Source organism: Myotis myotis, unplaced genomic scaffold, assembly GCF_014108235.1.
Source record: "Myotis myotis isolate mMyoMyo1 unplaced genomic scaffold, mMyoMyo1.p scaffold_m19_p_6, whole genome shotgun sequence".
Lineage (NCBI taxonomy): Eukaryota > Metazoa > Chordata > Mammalia > Chiroptera > Vespertilionidae > Myotis > Myotis myotis.
The window spans coordinates 73,334,892-73,355,871 of record NW_023416368.1 but is presented as its reverse complement, the minus strand read 5'-3'; the positions used below and the strand labels follow the sequence as shown (position 1 = coordinate 73,355,871).

General features: G+C 38.5%; 1 protein-coding gene and 1 pseudogene across 1 annotated transcript; one reads left to right on the top strand and one right to left on the bottom strand.

Moving 5' to 3' along the window:
* Nucleotides 1-3,894: 3,894 nt before the first annotated feature.
* LOC118658500 lies at nucleotides 3,895-5,466 on the top strand (annotated as a pseudogene).
* Nucleotides 5,467-12,788: 7,322 nt separating this feature from the next.
* On the bottom strand, nucleotides 12,789-14,966 carry LOC118659293 (disintegrin and metalloproteinase domain-containing protein 25-like). Its single transcript, XM_036315570.1, has one exon. It carries the CDS (start codon nucleotides 14,964-14,966, stop codon nucleotides 12,789-12,791), a length of 2,178 nt encoding a protein of 725 aa, XP_036171463.1.
* Between the last annotated feature and the right edge of the window lie 6,014 nt (nucleotides 14,967-20,980).

Here is a 20,980-nt window from a genome sequence, read left to right as displayed (position 1 = left end):
CAGCCCACACCCTGCACCTGTCCAAGTAGCAGCAGCTCCACAAGCAGCCTGCCCCCCATTTGAGGAGCAGCAGACGCATGAGCAGCCCACTCAGGTCCCAGGAGCAGCAGCCACAAGCTGACTGCTCACGTCCAAGGAGTGGCAGCACTGCACAGTTGGCACTAGACCAAGGAACAGCAGCCACACACAGTCTGCACCTGTCTGACAATCAGCAGCCGGGTGAGCATCCTGCCCCCGTCTGAGGAGCAGCAGCCACACATGCAGCTCACTCCCATATGAGGAGCAGCAGCCACACAAGCAGCCCGTCACCCATCCGAGGAGCAGCAGCTGTGTGAGCAGCCCACACCCATACAAGGAGCAGCACCCTGAAAGCAACCTGCCCCTGTGCAAGGAGCAGCAGCCTCACTAGCATCCCACCCCCATCTGAAGAGCAGCAGCTGTGTGAGAAGCCTCCTTCCACCAGCCAGAGGAGCCACCACTGCTGTGAAAGCACCCACCAGAGGAGACGCTGCCAACTGAGGAGCAGTTACTGCTACAACTGCCCAAGAAGCAACCACAGCCTGAGGAGTCTCTGCCACCCAAGGAGCAGCCCCTGACTGATTCAACATCTAGATCAGTCAGTGAGACCAAAAACGGGTGGACAAAGAAACCCCAAAAGGAAAGAAAAGGAGAGAGGAATCACCAGAAAAGCAGCTAAGTGAAACAGATGCATGCAATATGTCAGAAAAAGAATTCAGAATAAGGGTCATACAGTTCATAAGCTGGATGGAAGAAAAAAATCAGCAACTTATTTAAGAATCAAGAAGAAATGAAGAGTGATATAGCTGCAATTAAAAACACCAGGTAAAGTTTCAACAGTAGACTAGGAGAAGCGGAGGACCAAATTAGTGAATTAGAAGACAGGGAAGCAAAACACACCTGAATTAAATTGCAATTGGAGAAAACAATTAAAAGACAGGAGGAGAGCCTAAGGGAGCTATGGAACAACATGAAACGAAGCAACATATGAGTAATAGGGGTGCCATAACAACAGGAAGAGGAACTAGGGTTAGAAAAAACCTATTTGAAGAAATAATGTCAGAAAACTTCCCTGATGTGGGGAAGAAAAAAGTCACACAAGCACAGAGAGTCCCAAACAAGATGAACCCGAAAAGACCCACACCAAGACACATCATAATTATGATGGCAAACATTCAGGACAAAGAGAGAATATTAAAGGCTGGAAGAGAGAGACAGAGAGTTACCTAAAAGGGATCTCCCATTAGATTATCAAATGATTTCTCAACAGAAATACACCAGACCAGAAAAGAATGGAAGGAAATTTACAAAGTGATGCAAAGCAAGGGACTGATTCCAAGAATACTCTATCCAGCAAGGCTCTCATTCAAAATTGAAGGGGAAATAAGGAGCTTCACAGACAAAAAAAAAGGCTAGGGGAGTTTATCATTACCAAGCCAGCAATGCAAGAAAAGCTAAAGGGACTGGTTTAAAAAGAAGAAATAAAAAGCTAAGAAGGAACACAGGCACAAAAAATAAAAATGGCTACAAATAAGTACCAATAAATAGTAACTTTAAACATAAATGGATTAAATGCTCCAATCAAAAGACATTGAGTGGCTGAATGGATAAAGAAACATGACCCATATATATGCTGTCTACAAGAGACCCACTCACAGAGAATGAAAGTGAAGGGATGGAAAAATATCTTTTAGGAAAATGGAAATGAAAATAAAAGCTGGGTTAGAAATACTTATATCTGATAAAATAGACCTCAAAGTGATGGCCATAACAAGAGATAAGGATAGCCACTTCATAATACTAAAGGGATCAATACAACAAGAGGATATAACCCTAACAAACATATATGCACCCAACACAGGAGTACCCAAATACATAAAAAAAAACACCCAAAAAACAACCAACTCCTGGAAGATATCAAGGGAGAGATTGACAACAATACAATCATAGTAGGGGACTTTAATACACCACTGATATCACTGGATAAATTCTCTAAACAAAAATTCAGCAAAGAAAAAGAAATCTTAAATGACTCACTAGATCAGATGGACTTAATTGACATCTTCAGGACATTTTTCCTCAAAGTCAAAGAATATACATTCTTCTCCAGTGCACATGGGACATTTTCAAAAATAGACCACATATTGGGCCACAAGAAAAGTCTCCCCAAATTCAAAAAGATTGAAATCATATCAAGCATCTTCTCAGACCACAATGACATAATATTAGACATAAACTACAATAAACACAATCCAAAAAATTCAAACACTTTGAAGCTGAATAGCATGCTATTATATAATGATTGGGTTATCAAAGAGATCAAAAAAGAAATTAAAAACATCCTAAAAACTAATGACAATAAAAACACAACAATCCAAAACCTATGGGACATAATGAAAGCAGTTCTGAGAGGGAAGTTAAGAGCTCTACAGGCCTACCTCTAAAAACAAGAAAAAAATAGTAGTAAATCATGTAACTCTACAACTTAAAGAATTAAAAAGAGAGCAACAAGAAAATCCCAAAGTGAGCCGAAGGAAGGAGATAATAAAGATCAGAGAAGAAATAAAAGACATAAAGACCAAAACAAACAAACAAACTCACAAAAAACCCAAAACAATACAAAAGATTAATGAAACCAAGGGCTGGTTCTTTGAAAGGATAAACAAGATTGATGAACCTCTAGCCACACTCACCAAGAAGCAAAGAGAGAGGACCCAAGTAAACAAAATCAGAAAGGAAAGAGGCAAAATAACAACAGACCCCACAGAAATACAAGGATCATTAAAAAATACTATGAACAACTCTATTCCAACAAACTAGACAACCTGGAGGAAATGGACATATTCCTAGAAAAATACAACCTTCCAAAACTCAATCAGGAAGAATCTAAAAATCTCAATAGGCGAATAACTATGGAAGAAATAGAAGCAGCCACCAAAAAGCTTCCAGCAAACAAAAACCCGTGGCAAGATGGCTTCACAGGGGAGTTTTACCAAACATTCAAGGAAGAATTAAAACCTGTCCTCCTCAGACTATTCCAAAAAATTCAAGAGGAACACTTCCAAGCTCATTCTATGAAGCCAGCATCATCCTAACACTAAAACCAGATGAAGACAACACAATGAAAGAGAATTACAGGCTGATATCCCTCATTAACATAGATGCCAAAATCTTCTACAAAATTCTAGCAAATCGGATTTAACAGTACATCAGAAAGATCATACAACATGACCAAGTAGGAATTATCCTGGGGATTCAAGGATGGTACAATATTCACAAATCAATAAATGTGATACATCACATAAACAAATTGAGAGATAAAAATCACATAGTCATATCAATTGACACAGAAAAAGCATTTGACAAAATTGAACACCCTTCTTGATAAAAACTCTCAGAAAGGTGGGAATAGAAAGATCATACCTCAACATAATAAAAGCCATATATGACAAGCCAACATCATACTCAATGGGAAAAAACTAAAACCATTTCTCCTAAGAACAGGAATAAGACTGGCATGCCCACTCACACCACACCTGTTCTACATAGTACTAGAAGTAATAGCCATTTCGATTAGACAAGAAGAAGAAATAAAAGGCATCCAAATTGGAAAAGAAGTAAAACTGTCCTTATTTGCAGATGACATGATACTGTACATAGAAAACCCTAAAGACTCCATCAAAAAATTATTATACTTAATAAATGAATTAGGCAATGTAGTAGGATGCAAAATTAATGCCAAGAAATCTATGGCATTTCTATACACCAATAGTGAACTTACAGAAAGAGAGACTAAAAAAGCAGTCCCATTTACCGTCACACCAAAAAAATTAAGATGCCTAGGAATAAACTTACCGAAGGAGGTAAAAGACCTACATGCGGAAAACTACAGGACACAAGAAAGCCAACTGCATGGAGAACATATTCGCCAATGTTATCACTGGTAAGGGTTTAATCTCCAACATTTACAGGGAACTCATATAACTTAACCAAAGCAAGCTAAACAACCCAATCAAAAATGGGCAACGGACCTAAATAGATACTTTTCAAAAGTAGATACAAGGAAGGCCAAGAGACATATGAAATCATGGTGAAAATCACTAATTATCAGAGAGATGCATGTCAAAACGACAATGCAGTATCATCTTACACCTGTCAGAAAGGCTATCATCAACAAATCAACAAACGACAAGTGCTGGGGAGGATGTGGGGAAAAAGGAACACTCGTGCACTGCTGGTGGGAATGCAGACTGGTGCAGCCACTGTGGAGAACAGTATGGAGTTTCCTCAACAAACTAAAAATGGAACTCCCATTTGACCCAGTGATCCCACTTCTAGGAATATATCCCAAGAAACTAGAAACACCAATCAGAAAGGATATATGCACTCCTATGTTTATAGCAGCACAATTCACTATAGCTAAGACTTGGAAACAGCCTTAGTGCCCATCAGCTGATGAGTGGATTAAAAATCTGTGGCACATCTACAAAATGGAATACTATGCTGCTGTAAAAAAGAAGGAATTCTTACCATTTGCAACAGCATGGATGGAATTAGAGAACATTATTCTAAGTGAAATAAGCCAGTCATAGAAGGATAAATATCATATGATCTCACTAATTTATGGCATATAATGAACAACATAAACTGATGAACAAAAACAAATCCAGAGAAAAAGAAGCATTGATGAGACCATGGAACCTCAGAGGGAAGGTAGGTGAGGAGGTATAAGGGGGAGAGATCAACCAAAGTACTTGTATGCATGCATATAAGCCTAACCAATCGACACAGTCACCAGAAGGGTGAGGTCATGAGATGGGGTGGGGTTGGAGGGCAATGGGGGATAAGGACACATTTGTAATACCTTATAAAGAAATAATAATAATAAAAGAACTTGGATGAGTTCCAGTCCTGCATCTCCCAGGCTCTGCTGGAGATGAACTCAGACCTTAAGGCCCTGCAAAGTGAGCTGAATATCACAGCAGCCAAGGATATTGAAATTGGTGGCAGTTGCAAAGCTATTATAACCTGCTCTTATTCCCTTATTGTAGTCTTTCTAGAAAATCCTAGTCTGGCTGGTACAAGAGATGGAGAAAATGTCCAGTGGGAAGCATGGTGTCTTTACTGCTCAGAAGAGAATTCTACCTAAGCCCACTCAAAAAGTCATACAAAAAGTAAGCAAAAGCACGCCGTCTTAGGAACTACACTCTGATAGCCATGCATGATGTCATGCTGGAGAACTTCGTTTTACCAAGTGAAATTGTGGGCAAGAGATTCTGTCTGAAACTGGATGGGGGACAGCTCATAAAGGTTCACTGGGCTAAAGCCCAGAGGAACAACCTGGCACACAGAGCTGAAACTTTTCCTGGTGTTTATGAGAAGCTCAGGGGCAAGGATGTTAATTTAAAACTTACAGGTTTTCAGTTGCAAACAAAAATGTCTAAATAAAATATCATTCTAGGTAAAAAAAGGCTTTAGTTAATAATACTATATGAGTATAGTTTTATTAGTTTTAACAAATGTACCATAATAATGTGAATTGAGATTTTGTTTCTAGAAACTCTGTTATCTTTTCAATATTTAGATTGTATATACAAGGTGTCCCCAAAACATGTATACACACTTTAACAACTGATAAGTCACTTAATTTTCACTGCTTTTCAGGGTTTTTTAAAAAAATTAAATCTTTATTGTTCAAATTATTACAGTTGTTCCTCTTCCCCCCGCCCCCCATAGCTCTCCTCCACCCAGTTCCCACCCCACCCTCTGCCCTTACCCCTCCCACTGTCCTCATCCATAGGTGTACGATTTTTGCCCAGTCTCTTTCTACACCCCCACACCCCTTTCCCCCCAAGAATTGTCAGTCAATTCCCTTTCCATGCCCCTGGTTCTATTATATTCACCAGTTTACTCTGTTCATCAGATTTTTTATTCATTTGATTTTTAGATTCACTTGTTGATAGATGTGTATTTGCTGTTCATAATTTTTAACTTTACCTTTTTCTTCTTCCTCTTCTTAAAGAATACCTTTCAGCATTTCATATAATGCTGGTTTGGTGGTGATGAACTCCTTTAGCTTTTTCTTATCTGTGAAGCTCTTTATCTGACCTTCAATTCTGAATGATAGCTTTGCTGGGTAAAGTAATCTTGGTTGTAGGTTCTTGCTATTCATACTTTGAATATTTCTTGACACTCTCTTCTGGCCTGCAAAGTTTCTGTTGAGAAATCAGCTGACAGTCGTATGGGTACTCCCTTTTAGGTAACTGACTTTTTTTCCCTTGCTGCTTTTAAGATTCTCTCTTTGTCTTTTACTCTTGGCATTTTAATTATGATGTGTCTTGGTGTGGTCCTCTTTGGATTCCTTTTGTTTGGGGTTCTCTGCGCATCCTGGACTTGTAAGTCTAATTCTTTCACTAGGTAGGGGAAGTTTTCTGTCATTATTTCTTGAAATAGGTTTTCAATATCTTGCTCTCTCTCTTCTTCTGGCACCCTCATAATTCTGATGTTGGTACGCTTGAAGTTGTCCCAGAGGCTCCTTACACTATCTTCATATTTTTGGATTCTTTTCTCTTTTTGCTTTTCCAGTTGGGTATTTTTTGTTTCTTTGCATTTCAAATCTTTGAGTTGATTCTTGGGGTCCTCTTGTCTGCTGTTGGATCTCTGTATATTATTCTTTATTTCAGTCAGTGTATGCTTAATTTCTACTTGGTCTTTTTTCATATCCCTCAGGGTCTCACTAAATTTATCAGCGGTTTCTAGAAAATTCTTGAAGAACCTTAAAAGTGTGGTTTTGACCTCTATATCCAGTAGTTTGCTTTCCTCCATTTCTGTCATTTGTGACCAGTTTCTTTGTCTCTGCATTTTTTATGCTTCCCTGTATAGGGCTCAGTGGCTCACCCCAATTACCTGAGGTGGACACTCTTGGGGCACCCCTTTGTGGGCTATGTGCATAGTCTTGCTGTAGTTAAGCCTTGATTGTTGTAGGTTTCACTGGGAGGAATTGACCTCCAGGCCAATTGGTGGTGAGAATCAGTTGTGTCTGCAGTGGGAGAACTTCTGTGCTGAAGACACCCTTCTGGGGCAAGACTTGCTTCAGTGGGGCTTTGGTGCTCACTGAGTCTTCCCCCTGAGTGTGCCCCTTATGGATCTGAGGTGTTGTAATCTGGATGGTCCCACTCTGACCACTGGGTACACTGGCTCTTGGATCTCTAAGGAGGTGCTAATTTAGCTTCTGCCTGATGCTACCCAGTAGGAGCTACGAAGAGATCTGCAGATTCCCCTTCCTTGTTTGGGGTTTGGATGTGCCCAGATGAGGCCCAGCTGTGGAGCAATGCAAGCCGCTGTGGGGCCTTGGGCCTTCTCTTGGAAGTTCTGGGTCTGTCTGGCCCAGTTGCAGTTTGTTAAGTAATTTTCAGATTGCAAAGGGCCAGGGAATTCATATGCAAAAGCCTCTGCTGCAGCCTGGGTGTGGCAGGGTCTCAGGGAATCAACAGGGCAGAGCAAACCACTATGGCTGATCCTCAGCCTTGCCCTAAGAGGCTCCGTGTCTCAGTGTCCTGGTAATCACTGCAAGCACCTCTGAGGGAATGCTGCCCTCGAGTTCCGAGTTCTGCCCGCTGCCAGACAGTCCAGTTTCTCCCATATGATTCCTGGGTCCCCAGAGACTTGCCAGAACTGGAGTTCAGAGCAGTCAGGGGCTTGTGACTCCCTCCTGATTCAAAAAGACAGCTGCGTCCTCAGTTGCCAGCCCTTGCCGCATGCACCTCCGTGCACTTTACTTCCTCACCTCCTCTGAGTCTCAGTGTGCTTTTCTCTTTCCTTCTATTTGTAGAATTTCCACTCAGCCAGCCTTCCTGTAGTTCTGGATGATGTTTGTTTTGTCTTTTCATTGTATTTTTGAAGTTGTTGTGTGAGGCAGCAATTTCTGGTGTTTACCTATGCCGCCATCTTGGTTTCTCCACCTGCTTTTCAGGTTTAATGGATTTGAAATAATGGGTGAAGCCAGACTAAGCTTTGAACAAAGAAAATGTATCCAGTAAACTTTTTTATGTGAATACATAAAAGATAAAGGTTTTGGTAAGAAACCAGCAATAGTCAATGAATTGAGGATCCAAAAATACCAAATGAAATGATTCTTTATGTTTGTGATTCCAAGGCTTCACTTCATCAGCAGGGCCTGGACTAGAAAGGGCATCAATTTAAAAACAGGTTTTGCTAATAAGTCATTCATTTCTGTAGATTCTTTTACATTTTGGAAATGAACTGCATGTTAATAAACACTGACTTTATAAGCATTCAAAGTGTGTATACATTTGGGGGCACCCTGTTTCATATTTATTAATTTTAGAGAGAGGAATGGAGAGAGGGAGATAGAGAAAGGGAAATGTTGAAATAATAGAGTAATGTCAATGTGTTGCCTCTTACATGTGCTCCACCTGGGATTGAACCTTCTACCTTTTTTTTTTAAAAAAAATATATTTTATTGATTTTTTACAGAGAGGAAGGGAGAGAGATAGAGAGTTAGAAACATCGATGAGAGAGAAACATCGATCAGCTGCCTCCTGCACATCTCCCACTGGGGATGTGCCCGCAACCCAGGTACATGCCCTTGACTGGAATCGAACCTGGGACCCTTGAGTCCGCAGGCCGACTCTCTATCCACTGAGCCAAACCGGTTTCGGCATGAACCTTCTACCTTTTGGTGTATGGGAGGAAGCTCCAACCAACTGAGCCACATCAGCCAGGGTGTAATATTTCTTTAAATTTATTTTAAAATAAAGTTTATTTCAATAAGCAAACACATAAATAAAAAATAATTACTTGATTGCTCTAGCATAGAACTAGGGAATCAGACCACAATTTTCATTTATACTATTTGTTTTCATGACATGTTTAGTTATCACTCAGTATTGTATAGGTTCAGAAATGATATTGGATGTTATACTCTCTTTGTATGATTTTTTTGTAGTTTTTTTACTCTCCTTATATGATTAAAGTGGGTTACAATATTTTTACAATAGTTTTATTTATGCTTCTCTGAAAACACAGCTATTATATTTGCTATAGAATTCTAGGATTAAAGAGAAATAATGAAAGTTACAAGATTAATGCCATGAAAAAAATACAGAATTATTAATGACTAGTAGCCCTGTGCATGAATCCGTGCACTAGTAGTGGGCACAGATGTCTTGCCACATCACCAGGGCAACAACGCAAGCATCCCAGCCTGGCCAGAGGCCCATCCGCAGCTGGGAAATGACTTCCCTCCCCGTTCTAAGGAACTCCGAAAAAGGGTTTCCTCTTTCTCAGCTGGCTTTCACCCCTGTGCCTCTGCCACCGGCCCCTCTTGTCATACTCTCCTTCACCCCCTCCACCCCCTGGCTGTCGGGACTTGACCTTGCCTGGGAGTTGGGTGCCACTTGACTCTGCTCAGCTCGCCGGGTCTTTCTCTTCTTATGTAAGCGTTCGGTGCCCCAGCCTGTCCAGAGGCCTATCCACGGCCGGGCACCAAATGCTTGCCTTGTTGCCATGGCAACGAAGCAAGCATTCTGCCAGGCTATTCACGCTGCCCGCTGTCAGCACCCCCCCCCACCCCCACCAACCAGAACTGGGGGACTCCGGCAGGGCTGAGAGGACTGGGTGCCGCCATCTTGTGGCTATAGGCACCGCCAGCTTTGTGATGGAGTGATGGTTAATTTGCATATTACTATTTTATTAGATAGGATGTTATTAAATCATGGAGCAATATTACATTATTAAAGGAAATGCATATACCCCTTTGACAGACACTGCCAAAAAGAAAAAATAAGAAATCACAATTTGTAGAGTAATATTTAGATTAATATATTAGATTAATATATTGGTTAGGCAGCTGGGATTTCTGGTAAGCATATTCATAAGTCAAATAGTGAGAAAATTATTGAATTTTCATTTCACATTTTGCTTAGTGGTCACATGTATGATGATAGTTATTTCAACTACTAAACCTCCCACTTTCTTCTAATTTCCCTGATGAATTCCCATTACATAAGTACATTATTAAGTCACCTGGGTGGTAATCATACTGATTAATGGTACAAAGAATGTCTTCTGTTAATATTTTTGAATTTAGTGCAAATAGGATTGCTGGAGTACTATATAATGGTTACTTTCCTCTATTTAAATAAACAAGGATAATCTTAAAATCATTAGAAAAATTACATTTTATAAAGAACATTTTCTCAAGTCAATCTTTATTTTACTTCAAAATATCAGTGCTATTAGTTAGGTTCAAATTCTGATAACTGAAAGAGGCACTTGCTTTTAATATTGAAAAGTATTCTCCTCTGCATTCTTTACCACAGTTCCAATTACACATCTAATTTAGATTCACTTTCACTCTCTAGAAGAATTTTTCTTATTGTTTTACTACTTTCTTTTTCTTTTTAAAAAATATATCTTTATTTATTTCAGCAAGGAAGGCAGAGGGGAGAGAGAGAAACATCAATGATGAAAGATAATCATTGATTGACTGCCTCCTGTACGTACTCTACTGGGGATCAAGTCTGCAACTCAGGTATGTGCTCTTGACTGGAATCACACCTGAGACCCTTCAGTCCACAGACTGACGCTCTATCTACTGAGTCAAACCATCTAGGACTGTTTTACTATTTTCTTAGTTCTTCCATTTGTTTTTTAATACCTTTCATTTTCATATTTAATAAAGGCAATAGGTTGGAGCAGTAAAACTTGGCCATAAAACACACAGGGAAGAGATTTGAGCAGATTCTGTTGTAAAAAAACTTTTTATTTTTCCACAATGTCCATTTTGGGTACATTGTGTTATTTTTAAAAATTTCTATTAAAGTATAAAAATGAGCACATTACAAAGGTTTATAGATCAAAGGATTGTCATAGCCGAATATGCTTAGTTAAGCAATATTGAGATTAAGCGGGAACTCTCGTGCACTATTGGTGAGAATGCAAATTGGCGCAGACTCTGTGGAAAATAGTATGGAGGCTCCTCAAAAATTTAAGAGTAGAGCTACCATGTCTTGTTTGATTTATCAGTTTCTGCTTACTTCTACTTTCATTCAGTGTGCCTGGACATCTCTCTCTCTCTCTCTCTCTCTCTCTCTCTCTCTCTCTCTCTCTCTCTCTTGAATAATTTTCCTCTCACTTCCTTTCATGAGAAGCACAACTGCCTCTCTATTTACACTTTTTCAAGGAGACCTCCTTTTACTTATTTCTTCTAAAACCTATATGTCAACCATGTGAAACCCAGCAGAGGAAGTCCAATATGTAGGAAAATGGTGACCTGGAGAAGTAAAAATATCATCGTGCAATGGTTTGTATGATTTCCTGAGAAAATAATTGAGCTCTGACTTTTAGAATTAATCCCTTTATTTTCTGATATTTTAGGGGGTTTACCTGGGATCCAGAAAATACTAACCATTAGGTAATTTGTCAGGGAGTATTCAAAGCATGCAGTGCCTTTCAGATTAATAATATTTTTGAATGTATGAGGGCCAGATAAATCTAACAACTGGAATAAAATAGCAAGCATTTTAATTATTAGAGAAAGGCAAATTAGGAAATTGAAAGAGTTAACAAAAAAGAAAAAGGGAAAAACAGTACACTGCTGGTGGAAATGCAGACTGGTACAGCCCCTTTGGAAAACAATATGGAATTCCCTCAAAAAGCTTAAAAAATTGCACTGCCGTTTCACCTAGGGATCCCACTTCTAGGAATATATCCTAAGAATTCGGAAACATCAATCAGAATGAATATATGTGCCCTTATGTTTATAGAAGATCTATTTACAACAGCTAGGATTTGGAAACAACCCAAAGTGAAGTGCCCATAAGTAGATGAGTGGATAAAAATTCTGTGTACATTTACACAATGGAACACTATGCAGTTTAAGAAAGAAGGGTCTCTTACCCTTTGAGACAGCCTGGAGGGTCCTGGAGAGTATTATGCTATGTGAAATAAGCCAGTCAGAGGAAGTTGCAAATTCTTGTCAGTGGTGGGCAAAAATAGGTTTATAGTCCTTGGTATAGAAAATAATGAAATCATTAATGTTATCAAAAAAATTAAACTCTGTTTTGTGAACTCACAATGTAAACCTACTTTTGCCCAGCTGTGTACTATATATAGTAATAATGTGCAGACTGACAGTTACTATCTTTTAAAGACTAGACCTGTTAATGAGGCATGACTGGCATGAGTAGTAATCAGAAAATTTCCCAAGTTTCCTGTCTCCTTCTAGTTGTCAACTGTTGTAGAAACTAATAATGAGAGAACTGGCAAAGAAGAATTTCTATGTGTGCATTCCCTGTGTGACAAAGCAGAGTACAAATGGGAAGGATAGATAGAACTGAGACAGCAAATTAAAAACACACAAAGACAAAGTATCCATTAGCTGTACTTTTGCTCAGGAAACACAGAGACTAGTTCCATGAAAAATTAAACGCTAAAATTATAAAATAAGGAAAAGTGGTAATATTCTAGGAATTAAGATATTTTGCCAATTATTTAATGACCAATGTTTTATGATTACAAATAATAAAAATTCTCAGACATTATGTCAATGGTTTGTGACACATGCTGTAGCATTTTTACAGCCAGGAGACTAAAATTTATACATAGGAAATTGGGCGTCTTTTTAAAAATTGTAAATTGTTTCTTGTCTTTCTAAAATGAAGTGGAACATTTTGCTGTTCTTCCTTAGATGATATTGCAATATCTTTCTCTTCCTCCTTAGGTAAAGTGTTGACATTTTGATCTTCTTACTCATGTGAAGGTGCCACATTCTGCTCTTCACTCTTATCTGTTCTTCTGCGTGTCAGAAAACCCAAAATTAACAAGCATAATAAAAGAATGAAACGAATCAACCAAAGTGGTCCCAGGTAATTGGTCTTTTGTCTCACTGTTCTCCCAGGGGGTGGGCCACTATCTATACTACCTCCATGGCCTCTTTCCAGGCAGAAGGGAGGGTCCCACTCATAGTTGCAATGGCAGTGCTGCCTGTTGTTGCAGACTCCTTTCAGATTGCAGGTCTCAGGTGAGCAATCATTTACCAGAAGTGACCTATGGACACACTTCCTTTGGATGCAGACATGTTCTGCCCCACACTCTGTCCCATCTTTCACATCACCAATGTCAGGTATGGTCATCCCGAAGTGGTAGTCGGTACCCCAGCAGGTGGCGCCATTGAAGTGAGTCCAATGCACAGTAGAATGATCTCTCAGAAGGGGAAGTTCTGTCACGTTTTCACACTGAATCCTCCCGCACAAGGTATCTGAGATGTCACATTTTATATATTTAGCGTTCATTAGACCACAGTTCCCAAAACGGTCACCTTGAGTGTTCATTTCTGTGTAGCAACGCTGATTTGCACTCTTGGCCTCTTTGCCAAATATGTTCCTACACTGCTCTTCACGGTTATTGCATCTCTTTTCATAGCAGTAGCCACCGCCCTTGCATGGCATCCCATTCTGCACATACACATCCTCTGGACAATGGTGGGATGTCCCATTGCACCACTCTGGGAGATCACAGTCATTTTCCTCTTGTCTACAAACTTCACCTGTGGGCAGGATCCGGCAGTCTTTGCAACAAAGGCCAGAAGCACAAGCAGCCCCAGGTTTCAGAATGCAATTTGACTCACAGCAGGGATCATTTATACACAAATGTAAAGCGCCACAGTCACACTCTTCTCCTTCTTCAACCACATTGTTCCCACACCGTGCAAGTGTGAAGATGTTCCCTGTATTAGATGAAATGTACATACAGTTTTGACCTGCTGTGGTGTTGATGAAGCTAGCATAGCTGCAGTTGCTGAATCTTGTTGTACCTGATATACCTGGAAACATTACGCAGGTTTTATGTCCACATGAACAAGTTGGTCCATCATGTAGCATACCGAAATTATGACCAATCTCATGGACCATAGTGTATGCAACCGTATACAAATTATTGTACATTAAACTTTCCACTCCACAATTATATGTAAAGTTACATACTGTTCCAATAAAGGCTATGCCAAGAGTAATACCATAGCTATGTTTTACAAAAAGATGTGCAACATCATGTGGAAGGCGGCTGTTAAAGCTAGTTTGCTTCCAAATGCAAAATTCTTCCAGGAGATCTACTATGTTATTTATTTTAATTGGATTTTTTTCTGTCCAGACCTCAATTCCCATTAAAACCACATCAACATCCAATGAAGTCAAAAAGTTATTTACTTTATTGGCAACAAGTAGTACTTCATACTGCACAGCTGTGGTGTTACTTTGGTGATGAAGATAGCGATAGTGGTCCACCACCACTGCCAGTTCAAGAAGCCGGTTGTGTGTCCACCAGCCTTCATACCCACTCTGCATCAAAGTGAAATTAGCACTCTCCTGAAACTTCAGTTGTCGTGCTATTTCTTCATCTGTTACTCCACATCTCATGGATGGCAATTGTGTCTCCTCACTGTCCACTTTATATATAAAATGTTCAAATGTGGTAGAAAGTCTCTTGGGCTCTATTTCATAAACAATGTCATTTGTCTGTAATATGCCCTGTAAACCTCCCAAACAGGTACTGAGGGCAACCAGGGATTCTGGGTCCCCTTCCACATAACCATGGTAGTAACAGTCATTCTGAACAAAAGGCTGGTCCTCAAGGAGAGCGCCCTGGTCTGAGTAGGTAAACACTCGGAAGTGTCTGGACAGAAAATGCCTGTTGACCTTCATGTGTATGACCTGATTCCGACACCCAAAATGCATTCTGTAAGAGAGCCAGTCTCTAGTCTTCGTGCCAGTGTCAGTGCCTGTTACCCTCAAGGGAATCACCACTTCTGGGGGACCATTGCGTTGGGAGAGCACAACCTGGAACCATCCATATGGGAACAGAATCACCCCCAGCCAGAGTGGCAGGAGAGTGTTCCTCACACACACCAGGTCCTCATTCACAGCCATTATGGAGCCACCATACACAGCCATTGGTGAGAGCAAAATAGGACGGGCAGGAAGCATCACTGTTCCCTCTGAGCTGGGTATTCAGCATTCACTTTGAATCTGTTCTCTGGCAGGCTCATACCATCAGAGTACACACTAAAAGAGAAAATAAAAAGAAGAGTAGAGACTGTGTTGGCAGTTATGAGCAGGCCAAGAGGGAGGAGTAAGAGAAAGAGTATAGTTAAAATGGAATAGTGTTTGGCTCAAGAAATAACTCAGACTACTGCACCCATTCGCCCTTTAGAAACGTTATGGCAGCATGGCCTATGAGGCTGAGTTGGTTGACTGTTGTCTTATGCACCAAGAGGTCATGGGTTTGATTTTCAGTCAGGGAATATACCCAGGTTGTGATTATGGTCCCAGTAGAGGGCATGCTAGAGGCAGCCAATCAATGTTTCACTCTCATGAATGTTTCTATCTCTCCCTCTTCCTTCCTATCTCTCTTAAAATAAATAAAAACATTTTCAAAGAAAAAAGAAATTGTAAGGCAGTGTAAGATTGTGTGTGTACAAAAAAATGATAATTGGTCATAGACAGACACCTTTTGAACCTGGTTCATTACACTTAGTGATTAGTGATACTATTGTTTAACTACTAGTACATACACATTTGTGAAAATTTTCACATTAAATATATAAAACAAAGGGTCTTAATGTAAAGGTGAACATATATCATGTTTGAGATGGAGTCTCTATTTGTATCTATTGACTTGATATAAATATTAATATATAATTTTTCTTATTTTTATTATCTTTAAAAATCATTTCTCATTTTTCAATTACAGTTGTCATACAATATTACATATTAGTTTCCAGATTGCCTCCAATGATTAGACCTTATATAAATTACTGAGTGATTATCCTGATAAATCTTATACCCATCTAACAAAATACATACATAACTAGAATATTATTGATTGTACTCCCTATACTATAGTTTACATCTCCATGACTATTCTGTTACTACCAATTTGTACTTCTCAATCTCTCCAACCTTTTTACCAAACTCCCCAACCCTCCTCCCATCTGATACTCATCAACATGTTTTCTGTATCTATGAGTTTGTTTCTGTTCTGCTTGTTCCTTTATTTTGAATTTTTTTTTTGGGGGGGGGGTGGATTCAATTGTGGATAGGTATGTATATATAGATATTTTATCGTTCATATTTTTTATTTATTCTTTTCTTCTCCTCCTCCTCCTCCTCCTCCTCCTCCTCCTCCTCCTCCTCCTCCTCCTCCTCCTCCTTCTTCTTCTTCTTCCTTCTTTCTTCTGTTTCTTTTTCAAGATCCTTTAACATTTCAGTAATACTACTCTGGTGGTCAAGAAGTCTTTTAACTTTTTCTTTTCCTGGAAGCTGTTTATACGTGCTTGAATTCTAAATGATATATTTGCTGGGCTGAGCAATTTTGGTTCATGTTTTTGTTTATCATCATTCTAAATATTTCTTGCTAATCCTTTTGGTATGCAAAGTTTCTGTTGAGAAATCAGCTGACAGTCTATGGGAGTTCCCTTGTAGGTAGGTAACTGCTTTTTTCTTGCTGCTTTTAAGATTCTCTATGTCTTTAACCTTTTGAATTTTAATTATGAAATATCTTGGTGTAGGTTTCTTTGGGTTCATCTTGTTGGAAACTCTCTGCACTACCGAGATTTGTATTCTATTACCTTCACCCAGTTAGGGAGGTTTTTATCTGCCACATGTTGGTGTGAGACTAGCCTTTGCAGTGTCTCTGCCCCTCCAACCAGTGTCAGTGGCTTTTTTATATCCTTAGCTGTAGGACTTCTGTTAAGCTAGATTTCGTGTGGTTCAGAATGATTATTGCTCTTTCTTTGTTTTTTTTTCCCCCCACTTATTTTTCTTTATTGATTAAGGTATTACAAATGTGTCCTTATCCTTCCATTGCCCCCCCACCCCCACTCATGCCCTCATCCCCCTGTTGTCTGTGTCTATTGGTTAGGCCTATATGCTTGCATATAAGTCCTTTGGCTGATCTCTCCCCCTTACCCCCACCCTCCCCTCCCATCCCTCTGAGGTTTGACAGTCTGATAGATGCTTCTCTGCCTCTGGATCTGTTTTTGTTCATCAGTTTATGTTGTTAATTATATTCCACAAATGAGTGAGATCATGTGATATTTATCTTTCTCTGACTGGCTTATTTCATTTAGCATAATGCTCTCCAGTTCCATCCATGCTGTTGCAAATGGTAAGAATTCCTTCTTTTTTACCACAGTGTAGTATTCCATTGTGTAGATGTACTACAGTTTTTTAATCCACTCATCTGCTGATGGGCACTTAGACTGTTTCCAAATATTAGCTATGGTAATTTGTGCTGCTATGAACATAAGGGTGCATATATCTTTTCTGATTGGCGTTTCTAGTTTCTTGGGATATATTCCTAGAAGTGGGATCACTGTGTCAAATGGGAGTTCCATTTTTAGTTTGTTGAGGAAACTCCATATTGCTCTCCACAGTGGCTGCACCAGTCTGCATTCCCACCAGCAGTGCACGAGTGTTCCTTTTTCCCCACATCCTCACCTGCACTTATCATTTGTTGATTTGTTGATGATAGCCATTAGGAAAGGTGTAAGGTGGTACTGCATTGTTGTTTTGATTTGCATCTCTTGGATGATTAGTGACTTTGAGCATGTTTTTATACGTCTCTTGGCCTTCTTTAAGTCATCAATCAAAAAGTATCTATTTAGGTCCATTGCCCATTTTTTGATTGGTTGTTTATCTTCCTTTTGTTAAGTTATATGAGTTTCCTGTAAATGTTGGAGATTAAACCCTTATCAGTGATAACATTGGCAATTATGTTGTCCCATGCAGTGGGCTTTCTTTTGTTTTGTTGATGGTTTCTTTTCCTGTACAGAAGCTTTTTATTTTGATGTAGTCCCATTTGTTTATTTTCTCTTTAGTTTCCATTGCCCTAGGAGCTGTATCGGTGAAGTAATTGTTTCAGCATATGTCTGAGATTTTGCTGCCTGTGGATTCCTCTAATATTTTTATGGTTTCCCATTTTTTTCTTAGTTGTATTTCTGATGTGGTTGTGGAGAATGTGAGTACAGTGAAACCTTTAATAACTGTGTAAGAATAAACTCAGAATTTTGCACTCACATCTGTAAATCTACTTTTGTCCACCCTGGTATATTAAGGACAATAAGAAAAATAATAATATATGGAAGTATTTTTAAATTTTCTTTTGAGGAATGTGACCAAATAATTTATTATTTAAGATGGAAAGGAAATCCAATTCTACAAATAAGGAATTGAAGCCAAGGATTCCCATCAAGAAGGCAGCATCGGTAAATGCTGTATAGTAAATGTTGTATAGTAAACCCTCGATTTGCCGACCTTGACTTAATGGACTTTGAATTTAACAAACAAAATTTCTTGTCCATATGTCGTAGGTTAAAATTAACATCGTGTTAAATTTAACTGTTTCAAACCATGATTTGCTTATAATTAAATCAATAGGTTAGGCTTTGTTATTAATTCACTGTTATATTTAACAAATTTTAGAGAATAGGCCATATGTTGAGAAAAAATACTGTAGTAATTTCACCAAAGAAATAAAAATTACATATCTACTACTATAGTCTACATCAGAGGTCCTCAAACTACGGCCCGCGGGCCACATGCAAATACAAATATTGCATTTGTTCGCGTTTTGATTTTTTACTTCAAAATAAGATGTGCAGTGTGCATAGGAATTTGTTCATAGTTTTTTTAAAAAACTATAGTCCGGCCCTCCAATGGTCTGAGGGACAGTGAACTGGCCCCATTTAAAAAGTTTGAGGACCCCTGGTTTACATATTTAAATCCAAGTTTCACTGCTAGTAAACAGTGTTTGGTGTAGGATGAGCATATGATCACACTGTATCGCATGCGGTAATTGGTTCTATTGGTACGTGGTTGACCTTCTGCAGTAGTTTCAACACATGCCAGCCCATATGTAAACACCCCAGCTGTGTGCATTTGTTAACTCATGGTGACTGGTGAATGCACACATTTAATAGACTTATTCAGTACAAATTTACAATTACAGTGATACATATAGAAAACTGTTCTGTGAAATTAGACTTTTCATACATACTTAATTTTAATTACACAAATGTGTCTACATAAATAAAAAGAGGTAAACTAACAAAATTGTCAAATTTTTAACATACACATTCAGAATACTTACTTTATTATATAATGGGATATTGGTTTAAACAGACATCCCCTCAGCCGAATTAGTCAGTTATATCAAGGTTTTACTATGTTATTAGTTACTATCATTGCTTTTTTTATTAGTAGTATTAATGTAGCTTTTCTCACCCCTGTCTATATCCATGCAACAAATAATTACTTGTCCTAACTCCTTCCTGTGTTCCTTTTTACATCTAATTGTGCCAAACTGCAAGGGTCAATTGGGCTTCACATTGTGGTCATGTAGGTTTAGTAAAATTAAGTAGGAAAAAAGAGTTTTCCATGAAAGAGTATGAGCATAGAAAGGAAGACTTTATAGGTAACAGAAAAAAATGATTCCAGAAAATATGTCCAGGTATATTAATTGAAGATATTAAAAAAAAGCAGCAATGAGTACATAATCCAGGAGACGAAAGGTCCTTAATTAGGCATTTTTCATTTTTATATTACCTACTATGTGAAGTAGATTTGATCAGTGTGTTTTAGATCTCTGAAAACAGACTTTACTTTCCTGTTCTTTTTCAATTTGTACAGGGGTTCTTGCTGATCTTACTTTAAGCAATCTCCATACTTAATAATCTGATGATGACGGTGGATATTTATACTATAAATAAAAGCTAGCATGGATATGTAAATTACTGAATGAAATTTGACAACTTTCTAATGTGTATCTTCGTCCCAACCACTCTGTCAAAATTTGTGTTCGAGACCATTAATTTATTTAGGTTTGCATTACTCATTTATGTTTACCAAATGTTTAGGGTAGTGTCTGCACATTGTGGTTTTATTAATACTTCGTTGATGAAAAAAAGTAAAAATCAGTATTGCCAAAAGACATCGTGCTTGTACCAGATTTCTCATTTTCACAAATATGTGCTAATATTATTGAGGCAAATATTTTTGTATATTCATTTTTCATGTAAGATATATATATATGTATTTTGCTTATGACAGAAAAACATCTATATGAAGATTGAAATTGATAATTACCTTGCAATCCTAAAATTGTGGGGATTTAGATGTTTGTGTATCATAAAAATATATTACTCAACACACCCAGAGCTTTCCTATATCCTTTTGGGATTATTGATTTCCTTTGCATTTTTGAAGACATTTTATTTTATCTTCAGTACACTCTCATCTCCAATTGCTACCATTCTAGTTTGATTTTATTCCATTATACATGGTGCTAAAATTGTTCTTCTTCTTAAGAATATAACAATATATAAATACATTTAAGTCACAAATATCTAACTAACCCATGGTAATTCTCCCTTCTGGTACCACCATTGCCTTTTGTTGACTGAGCATTTTGGTACATACTAATATATGTGTAAGACATTTGATAAATTCTTTTTTATAACCCCGCAGTTTTATCAAATTGACCATTCTCTGTACCTTAATTACCACCTCCCTTCTTACTCTTATTGATAGCTTAAGTCACAGTTTTTCAAAATGTGAGTAACAATCTATTTAAGCACAATTTTGTAGCTTTCAACCAAGTAAAAGATATTAGAGTAGGAAATTATGTCTCATAAGCCCCGCCCAAGATGTGAATACTTGGCAAACACTCTTGTCTGTGTGTGTGTGCGTGTGCGTGTGTGTGTGTGTGTGTGTGTGTGTGTGTGCATGAGTACAAAAATCCTACTGCTTCTTTCCTTTACACGAAAATCTTGAGTAACTTACCAGCAGAAGAATTAATGGATCCCATGGTTCTTTCTAGCTATAGCCATACTCATTGATGGTGTGTATTTTCTTTTGAAACCTCACATGACAAGGAGAAATAA

Bases quoted from the DNA above. Each gene is read 5' to 3' on its own strand.
- LOC118659293 (XM_036315570.1), bottom strand. From the start codon at position 14,966: ATGGCTGTGAATGAGGACCTGGTGTGTGTGAGGAACACTCTCCTGCCA.